At 39.3% G+C, this 10,798-nt stretch overlaps 1 protein-coding gene across 1 annotated transcript in view; it reads right to left on the reverse strand.

Moving 5' to 3' along the window:
* The window catches only part of LOC107573657 (E3 ubiquitin-protein ligase rnf213-alpha-like), a gene marked incomplete at its 5' end in the record, with an annotated part of 81,958 nt that overhangs the window by 44,297 nt on the left and 26,863 nt on the right, over positions 1-10,798 (reverse strand). The window contains 8 exons of the mRNA XM_016260099.1: positions 70-403; positions 492-647; positions 741-922; positions 1,101-2,373; positions 2,460-2,624; positions 8,778-8,912; positions 8,999-9,216; positions 9,316-9,475. Coding sequence (XP_016115585.1) covers positions 70-403; positions 492-647; positions 741-922; positions 1,101-2,373; positions 2,460-2,624; positions 8,778-8,912; positions 8,999-9,216; positions 9,316-9,475 — 2,623 coding nt within the window. The remainder of the gene's footprint in view (positions 1-69; positions 404-491; positions 648-740; positions 923-1,100; positions 2,374-2,459; positions 2,625-8,777; positions 8,913-8,998; positions 9,217-9,315; positions 9,476-10,798) is intronic.

Raw genomic sequence — 10,798 nt, forward strand, 5'->3', positions numbered from 1 at the left:
CAACAAATTTTTTAAATCCCAACAAAATGTCACCTATAACAGAAATATCGCAGAAAACTGAGTTCTCACAATCCCTAAGTTGTAAGTTTAGGAACCAAGCAAAATTCCGCAACTCTGCCCAAGACGGGTCTACGATGCCGCAGTACACAAACAACATCTGAAGGCATTCAACATGAGTGCCCTCAACTCCTTGGTACCTGAAGGTATCCAAATTAATACCATTGTAGAAACGTTGCAGGTACTGATAAGGCCGCTGGTAGGCCTCACTTTGGAACTCTTGGTCATCCATGAGGGGATCATCACCCTCTACTAATGACGGATCTTCCTGGATTCTCATTTCTAGCTCAAGGACCTCTTTAGGTGGACGGCAGTAAACACTTTGAAACACATCCATGAAAGCACCCTATCATAAAAAGGCAAATAGATTCATCAAGGAATTTGCATGCAAAAAAATCCTACATGATTTAATTAAGTAATTTATATTTACTTACAGTTTTTCTGTCACGTTGTGATGTGCTGCAATCTGGTCTTAGTATCTCAATTACATACAGGTGCTCATTATTCCTTTTCCACATATTTCCTTCCGAGTCTATGAGGTAACCAAGAATCAATAGCCTAAACAGAAATTCATGAAGTCCTGTCTTCACCTGTAAGTACAGAAACAATAATGAAAAACAGCCACAAAATGTCATTCCATTTGTTCATCACATTGATCAAAAACAGTAAATACAGGTAGCTACCATGGTGGTGATGTCAAAATGATAAACTGAAAGTTCCCGTTTCTTGAAGTTGTTGAGCAAGGACTTAAGGATGATATTTTCATCAACTCTCGGCTCAGTTAACCTGATGCACTTCAGCTGTGTAGGATTATCGGTGATCGTTTTTAATTTCTCATGCATTCGTTTAACGTAAAGTGATTTCCCTAGAACACACAACAGCGATTTAGCTTATCTGACAAATTGCAGTGCAAAAATATTCATACACACAGAAAACAAAGTTTTCATGCATTTATTTATTTTTATTTTATTTTATTTGGTCAACTAATAAGAATTCTGAATCTGAAAACTAACTAAAATCCATTGTATTGAATTTATACTCACCGACTCCTGACCTTTCAGAGAATACAACTCCCACAAACTGTCTGTCTTTGAACACAGCAGCAGCACTGGATATGTCAGCTGGGACTGTAAAATGCCTAACAAGGTATTGCTGAATATTGATCATAGGTTCTTGGGGAACCAAGTGCAATCTAAACTGACTAAAAGCAGAGGGAAGGTATGCATGTTCCTTATTAGAGCTGCAGACCAACACCAGTCTGTAATCATTTCTGCTTTGTGCATTTTGCTGGTGAAAAAACTGCTCCACTTTGTAGCTCACTTCATAGGTAAGTTGGTCCACATAGAGCATTGTGTATATTTTCTTTCCCCTATAGCCATCAGAGAGACAACGCCTGAGGAAAAGCTCCACTTCTTCATATGGAGTGGAAGCGCTACAGAGAAGTACTTCATCATAGGTTGGTAGAGGCTCTTTTCTGCTTCTCATGTACATTGAAATACATGTTATTAGAATTTCTTCAGAAGGGCAGATTATCAGATTTGGTTTTCCAGTAGCCATTCCATTTGGCAGTTCTCTCTGAATATTACTTGTTTTCTCATCCTGTTTGGAATCACTCTCATATTGACTGGGGCTGTTGGCTAACATTTCAAGAAGATATCCAAGGCTTCTGACGTCAAGGCAGTCTGGCAGGAAGTTGTTCATGTCTCGCATGTAAGCATTCCAAATCACATCTAGCTTTTCTGACCCATTAGCATGCCTCAGCTGACTTGCCAAGTTGTCAAACAATGCACATGGCTCATCAGTATTCAAATCATGTTTAATCATGCTGGGAACTTCTGCGAACGTTTGAAATTCTAAGTCATCATTTTGCCTAAGGTCCTTCTTAATTACTTCATACTGAAGCCTGTGCCAAGCTTGTGTCACATCTGAAAAGGACCAATTAGGTTTGATAAAGGAGAGCATCATAAGAACTTGATCTTTCAATTCAGTGTCGTTTTTCTGGGTGAGCTGGCTGCACAGGTAGACCACCTGTTCTGACGTAAAATAGTTTAAGTAATAATGCTGAGATCTCTGCTTATCCATAAAAGCCTTCCAGAAGCATAAACAGCTCTCCATTTTCCGGCAGACTTCCGGCAACTGTTCTGTGACATCACCTTCAATCATGACACTAACAACACTTCCTAAATCGAGGTCCATAATGATGCATTCTTCTTTACTATTACAGTTGATCTTTGCCTTCCAGTGTCTGAACAATGGATTTCCAGCAACAAACAAATCAATAAATGCACAGGCCAACCTCTGTACACTAGCAAAGACCTGGAAACAGGAAAGAAGTTCAGGTACAATTACAACAACCATGGTGAAAGACAGCGGAATAAAAAAGATAAAAGTTGTAAAGTCACCTCTGCAAATCGATTGACTTCACGCTGGCCCTGATCCCCTTTGCCCGACATTAGCATTAATTTATTCTGAAGTTCCCTGAGGTCTTCAAAAGAATAAATGCGTGTCTCACAGCCCTCATCGTGCTCTTCCATAATATGTAACTTCAGAATATCTTCCAAGCACAACTGAAAAAAAGCAATATTCAAGGGTTGATATTTCCAAAGTATTATCGGCATCAAATATAGTATTTTAACAGAATTGACAGAACTAAAAATACGCATTGTACTAATGTATTATTGTTTTATGTATAAGCATTATTTATATAATTGAATCAGAAGCTATATTATCATAACATAAAGGTGGTTTACTTTGCATCAGAGAATTAAAAGTGGTAGCCAGTTCAATACATGGATTTACAAAATATTTGTATGCTTAAATATCTGTTACAATTAAAAATGTTTAAAATTTACATTTAATAATTTGCTAATAAAATAGCATGTATTTCAACATGTTATGCAGTTCTTCGTTATTCAATATCTGATATTTTATGTAGCTGAAATATGCTATTAGAGGTTTACTATTAAAACTAAAATAAGTATTAACAATAAATCTGTACTGATACTTTGTTACACTGGGTGATCTTCCTCTTGTTTATTAATTATAACATAATACAAGTCAATAAACGCATAGTTCATGCCAAGCGCACTGTCTCTTTTTTTTCTAGGGCATGAGCAATGACCCATTCGCAAATGAATCACTCTTTTGAGTTGATTTAGTTCAAAGACTTGATCAAAGTGATAACAGAGCTTCAACCGGAATGTAGTTTTAAGAGTATTTTTTTATTATGGATGGATGCGCTTTATTGGACTTCTTTTGGACTGTTGAACAAAAAACCCACTGCCATTATAAAGCTTGGAAGAGCCAGGACATTTGTTTATATAACTCCAACTGTATTCAGGGTTCTTACACCTTTTCCAAAGTAAAATTCAAGCACTTTCAAGGTGCATTTTCAAGCTTTTCCAGCACTTTACAACTGTGGAAAAATACATGTTTCCATACATACTTCACGTTCTTCACTTTAAATCAGATGTTATTGTTCTATTAAAAACCACCTGTCTGGATTGCATTGCCTAATATAAATATCCAACATACAGGATATAAATTACAAAATTTAATAAAAGAAAGAATTTACAGGGTATCTGCAGGATTTAAAAAAATAAAATGTAAGGCTTTTTAAGACCTGCACAAATAAATTGAATATTATATGAGTGGGGTAGGGCAATGTCTATGATGGTAATATATTAATGACTTAATGACTGAAATGACAGTAAAAAACATGATTTGCAGTTCAAAAACAGTTTTTTCATTAGTAATAAACCTCACATTTTAACATTTTAGCTATTTTTTAAGAAAAGGGATTAGTCAAAAGTATAAATGATTATCTTAAATTAAAACACACACATCTTGCTTTGTTAATCGCTTGGATTATTGAAGGCACCTTTTATTTGTTCTGAACAAAAATAGCAAATTGCCAGCAGGTGGCGCATTTGGAACGGAACAACAACTGTTTGCCTGGTAACGACTGTACAAAAAGCAGAACTGTGCTCGTTAACGCTACATTATCAGACATTACACATAGGCAAGATGAAATGAAAATGTCATCAAAACTTCTGAGGGCAGGCTGTTCCCTTCAGAGATAATTTCATATCAAAAAAACCTGCGCCACGTTTTGACTTTGTTTTGTTTGTTTATTCAATGAAATCATACCCTTATGAAGTTAATCGTTACATTAAGCCATATCTGTCATGACTTCAGTCTGGTCGGCAGGTTGTTGGTCTTGTCTTGTCTGTGTTTGTGGTTGTTGTCGGGAGCACGTGGGTTTTGTTTTGACAGTTCGCCATGTGCTCGTTGCCACAGCGGTTCCCCTTCCCATCATTATCTTATTACTACGTTAGCTGCCGTCACACCTGTGACTAGTTAGTCCCTAATTTCTCCCTCTATTTTAATTCCCCTCATGTGTAGTCATGTGTCAGACCGTTGTTGTGTGTACATGCTATACTTCGCTCGTGACCTACTTTTGGTTTAGTCATGCTGTGTCCTGTTGTGTTTTTCTTAGGTTCCAAGTGCAGTTTAATCCCTGCTGTTTTGACTTCCTTTCTTGCCTCTCATTTCTCCAGATCTCTGTTCCTCAGTTCCTGCCCTGGTGTTACCTGAGCCGTGTATTAGGCTTCTGTACCCCGGCCCTTCTCTGCGTGCTCAACAGGGAACTCCCCACTCTGACGTTGCATCAGCACTGATGCTGGGATTCTGTGCGCTGATCTCTCCACGCCTTTCCCTCTCTGCCTTGTGGAGTCTCTGGATGCTCGTTTGGACTGCCCCCCTCTTCCTGTCTACATCCTCCACCCTGGATTACGGCTCCTGGCCTTCTGCCCTAGCCGTGTTTGAGACTTTAATAAACTTTTGAGTTGAACCTGCAATTGAATCTGTGTTTTTCCCTGACAGACCGGTCTGACCAGAAATGGATTCAGCAGGAGCAGAACAAGTCAGAACCACTGTGACACAACAGGGCATTCTCCTTGGCCAGCATTCCACCCAGTTAACAGTCACCTCAAGGGAAGTTGACCTCCTGGTAGCCCAGGTAGCCGAACTCAATATCAGGGTGCAGGAACTCCAGCAGGAGGCCCTGGCCAGCCGATCTGCTGCCTCTCTCGTCCGTTCTCTACCTCAGGCTGAGCCAGAAACCCACGCCAACAGTCCTCCAACCTACATCGGAGATCCTAATTCGTGCCGGGCCTTCCTGTCCGAGTACTCCATGGTCTTCACAACTCCAGCCCCACCGTTACATCACGGAGGAGTCTCAGGTGGCATTCGTGATCACCCTCCTGAAAGGGAGGGCCCGTGATTGGGCCCCATTCTGTGCCACGTTTGAGGATTTCCGAGCCAAAATGATTAAGCTGTTTGACCGGTCTGCTCAGGGTGACGAGGCAGCCCCTCAGCTGGCGCGGTTGAATCAGGGTAGTCGCCCAATCACTGACTATTCCATCCAGTTTAGAAGCCTGGCGGCCACCTGCGACTGGAATGAAGCTGCCTTGCATGCGAGGTTTCAGGAGGGGCTAGACGATGAGATTCAAGATGAAATTGTCACTCACGATCTGCCTCGTGATTTTGACTCGTGCCATCGACCTCCACCCAGGTACTTCTCCACCTAAAGGGCATCTGTACTCCCTGTCTGGTCCTGAAAGAGAGGCCATTAACAAGTATATTAAGGAATCCTTAAATGCCGCCCTCATCAGTCCCTCTTCCTCACCTGCTGGAGCTGGGTTCTTCTTCGTGAAGAAGAATGGCTTCCTTCGACCTTGCATTGATTATCGGGGTCTTAATGACATCACCATAAGAAACAGGTATCCTCTGCCTCTGATGTCATCTGCTTTTGAATTGTTACAGGAAGCCAAGGTCTTCACTAAATTAGACCTCCGTAATGCCTACCATTTGGTCCATATTCGTGAGGGGGATGAGTGGAAGACAACCTTCAATACCCCTACGGGACACTTTGAATACAGGGTCTTACCCTTTGGGCTTACTAATGCCCCAGCTGTCTTCCAGGCCCTGATCAATTATGTGTACATGGTAAACAGATTTGTCTTTGTGTACCTCAATGATATCCTCATCTTCTCTTCCTCCTTGCAGGTAAACACTCAACATGTTAGTCAGGTGCTACAACGGCTGCTGGAGAACCAGCTTTGTCAAGGCGGAGAAGTGTTTTCCACGCAAATCAGTTTCGTTCTTGGGGCATATCATTTCAGCGGAGGGGATCAAAGCTGATCCTGCTCAGGTAAGAGCCATAGCCGAGTGGCCATGGTCCCGAGGGGATGTTCCGGAGGGTCGGTTGTTTGTCCAGGCTGCGCTGCGTCCTGAGATTCTCCGGTGGGAAACCTGTGTTTCAGTCCCCTCTTAGTCCTGTTGGTTCTTCCGTCTGCGACGAGTTGAGCCCCTCCTGGGTGCGCCAGGTGGCGTTCCTGGGAGGGGAGGTACTGTCATGACTTCGGTCTGATCGGCAGGTTGTGGGTCTTGTCTTGTCTTGTTTTGACAGTTCGCCATGTGCTCGTTGCCTCAGCGGTTCCCCTTCCAATCATTATCTTATTACTAGGTTAGCTGCGGTCACACCTGTGACTAGTTAGTCCCTAATTTCTCCCTCTATTTTAGTTCCCCTCATGTGTGGTCTTGTGTCAGACCGTTGTTGTGTGTACACGCTACACTTCGCTCGTGACCTACTTTTGGTTTAGTCGTGCTGTGTCCTGTTGTGTTTTTTGTGTCCCTCAACAGGGACCTCCCCACTCTGACGTTGCGTCAGCACTGACGCTGGGACTCTGTGCGCTGATCTCTCCACGCCTTTCCCACTCTGCCTTGTGGAGTGTCTGGATGCTCGTTTGGACTGCCCCCTCTTCCTGTATACATCCTCCACCCTGGATTACGGCACCTGGCCTTCTGCCCTAGCCGTGTTTTGTGTTTGAGACTTTAATAAACTTTTGAGTTGAACCTGCAATTGAATCCGTGTTTTCCCCTGACAATATCATGATTCTTGTCTTTCCGTCCTCAAATTTTAGACCTCTTGAAATTATAATAGAAGTCTTTTCTTGTACCGTTTAAGGCATTTAAGTTTTTAAGTTGATGTGACAATGACAATTAATGTCGATTACGTTTTTGTGTGGGGGGAAACGACATGTCATATTCATGACTTTCTTCACATGGGTTATTTTAGTAGAAGGCTATGAAAAACAAAATGGTTATTCAATTTGCGATTAAAACATACAGAAAACAAGCAACAAACGTTTCAATCTAGCACAAGCTCACTGTCTAAACCGCAAAATGAATTTCTTGTTTACATAGTATCTGCACGATGTAATGCATCATGTTGTTTATGATGACAGTATTTGAGAGAGTGCAGAATGCATTCAGTGAGCGCATGAACTGAACACAACTGTAGCATTTCACGGATTTTTCCTGGTGTGGTGAGTCTAATCTAAATGCCTCTGCATGGCCATTGCATACATGCACTCAACACAAACGTTGGTGATTTGTTATAACGCTGGGGGAAAACGCACACAAATAAATCGTTGATGCATTGTGAGCATTTCTAAACGTATGCCGCAATAAATACCTTTAATTTATTTTCACATTTTACTTTGTCTTAAAAGATTTAGTTTAACTGACCAGAAGCATTTTTGTTTACCTTTTATATGGCTCGAAAGCACAGACTCTTCCATGAAAATAACAGACTTTACAGGCTACTCAAGTATTTAGTTCTCGTTTTAACCATAATTTTTATTATCGTTTTCAAGCACTTTAACCAAAATCCAAGCACTTTTCAAACCTTGAAAACACTACATTAAAATTCAAGCATTTTCAAGGAATTCAAGCACCCATACAAACCCTATGTATTCTTCTGAAAGAAGAAAATCATAAACACCTAGGATGCCTTGAGGGCGAGTAAATCATGGGCTAATTTTCATTTTTGGGTGAACTACCCCTTTTAGCTTAACAAATAAGCTAGTCTAACATTGGCGAAAATTAGCATCATGCAAGGATGGAAATACCACCAAAAATGAATAGAAATGCCCCCTAAATTAAATTTAAGATATGAATTTAATCTATATGAGTCTATTAATTTAATATTTTTAAATGCAGCATTGTTAATTTTGATTGTTTCACCAACAAAAATGATTTCAAACAAAGCAGAACACTAGAGTTTGAACAAATCAGTGAATAAATGATTCTGTCACACACTTATTAAGGCTTGCCACCACTTACAGGCATTTCATTTTTTTACAATATTTAATATTTCTATATTTAAAAAAATAAATAAAACACTAATCTCATAACATTGTTTATAAAACTGTAATTGCAGTGTAAATACCTATCAGTAAATAAATATTTTAGTAGTAATAGTAAATAAATATAACTTTTGCACAGTTGCAACTGCCCTTAAAAATGGGGGGGGAATGCATTCAAGGGGGTGGGGGGTTCATTTCATTCATGCGCAACACTGATTTTGCTCATTTACCAATTCCAGTATAATGCCAACAAAGGACAGGCTAAAAAGCCTAAAAGAAAAGGAGCTATAGCAATATATATATATATATGTATTTCTTAAATATATACATGTGTGTGCATTTATTTATAACTTTTAAGTATACACAATACACACATATATGTATAAAAACTTTTATTCTGGATACTATTAATTATGATAAATCGATTTGACAGCACGAAAAAAATGTAATGAGTATTTCAAAATTTCGTTGTGCGTCATCAGTGTAAGTAATGTAGTAATTACAAACCTTTTGATTTTGTGCACTAATAATGTAGATGCCGTTCATGTTGATAGCTGATGCCAGAGACAGAGATGAGGTCTCCACTGACCCATGACTATCCTTGACTGTCTTCAACCATTCTAAGTGTCTTGCAGAGTCACTCTGAAATCAGAGAAAATGTTGATGAACAATAATGTGAGAAATCCTGCTTTCTTTTTCTGATTTTTAAAGCTAGCAGATTCTCTCACCAGTTTCTTTGGGAGGTTGCGGTCATTGTCAAGCGCCTTCCATAGATTCTTCAGCGTCTCTTTAAAAAGCTTGAAGTCAGCATCTGGCTTCAAATCATAGAGCATTGAGGAGTAGCCAAGGACTGCATCATGAAAACAGGCCACACGATCCACTTCCATATCATTCTCTCCGGCAGAGATGGAAGCCAAATCCACAAATACTTTCAACTCATTGATGTCTGAAGTGATAAAAAGGAATAACATTTGCTTACAAAAGAGCATAAAAATGATACAATCGCATTCAATATGAATACCAGTTCAAACACATATTTACTTACCTTGAAGCACCTCTTTTACCCACGTGACAAAATTCTTTCTGCGGCTGAGCTCCTGAAGGCACAGTCTGCGGGATTCTGTGATTTCCACAAGCACAATTTTTGCCTGCACCAACTCATCATCAATGCTGTCAAGACGCTCCTTTTTAAAATCCACGTGTCTCTGAAAGAAAGACAGCCTTGTGGGTTAAGCATGTTCCTTATTTATCTATGATAAAAATGTACTTATGATGTTGTTAAATGTGAGCCAAAATCATCACAATTAAAAGAACCAAAGACTTAAACTACTTCAGTCTGTGTGCATTGAATTTATTTAATACACAAGTTTAATTTGAGTTGAATTACTGAAATAAATGAACTTTTCCATGACATTCTAATTTATTGAGATGCACCTGTATATGTCAGGTTTGTAGTAAAGATGAAGCGAGGACTCATATGCAGAATTTGCAATGGGCTTTATTAAATAATAAGATAAAAACTTAAATAAAAAAACAAAACCCCAAGGGGGGAAAACTAAACTGCAGGAAAAAAAACAAGAGAACATTAGACGATGGACTAGCACAGGACAGAAGACACTAGGAGAATAAATTGGGAACCAAATAAGGAGGGTAATGAATGGGTAACAGGTGGAACAACGAAAGCAATAATCGGGTAACAAGATGGGCGGGGATACACAATAGACATGGGAGCACATGGCACATAGAAACAAAACAAAGCCATGTGCTCACACAGAACATAACAACAGCAATGAAAACTCGCGAGACGCATACTACACCAAACACGACAAAGCAATTCAAGGAAGACACGAGACATGAGCGCACGGTAGAGGTAAAATTCTATTTCACGGTATGACTAATTTTATTTCATGGTAACGATACATTTCACGATACAGTTACTTATATATGTAGTCATTTTTAAAATCAGCAAAAAGGCTTTATATAATAAATAAACTCAAATAGTTTAGAAATGAAACCTTGTTTGATTTTAAATGCAACATGAAGGTGCAATTTCACTTTAAATAAGGGGTTTCTGAATTATTTTTAAATCTCATGTTATTGTTTTACTTCAATCAGTTTATAAGATCTAAATATTTTACATTGAAATATTCTATTCATAATAAGTTACATGTACTGTAACAGTCTTCAGCCTGCTACTAGTTGAGTTCAGCTGCAGTTTCATTCCTCGCTTGTAGGGGGCAGACTAAACTTCGGTTGATCACGGATAAATGTAGTAGCTTAATAGAAGAAGAGAGTATGGATACCTTTTGGTAGTGTGGCAATGTGCCTAGTAGCAGCATTTGAGCTGATCTACTGCATTTGGGGAAGGCCCTTGTTGAGAAACATTTGTTTCCTTCTCAACTGAGTATGGTTACTCTATTGCATTCATTTGTTTATGAAAGTTATTTTCATGACCCATTTAGTAGAAAACAAAACTATTGGGTATTTTTTTTCTATGTTTAATTGTTAGTAAGAGGATAATAATTGAT

The sequence above is a fragment of the Sinocyclocheilus grahami genome, unplaced genomic scaffold (assembly GCF_001515645.1).
Source record: "Sinocyclocheilus grahami isolate Dianchi unplaced genomic scaffold, SAMN03320097.WGS_v1.1 scaffold1995.1, whole genome shotgun sequence".
Lineage (NCBI taxonomy): Eukaryota > Metazoa > Chordata > Actinopteri > Cypriniformes > Cyprinidae > Sinocyclocheilus > Sinocyclocheilus grahami.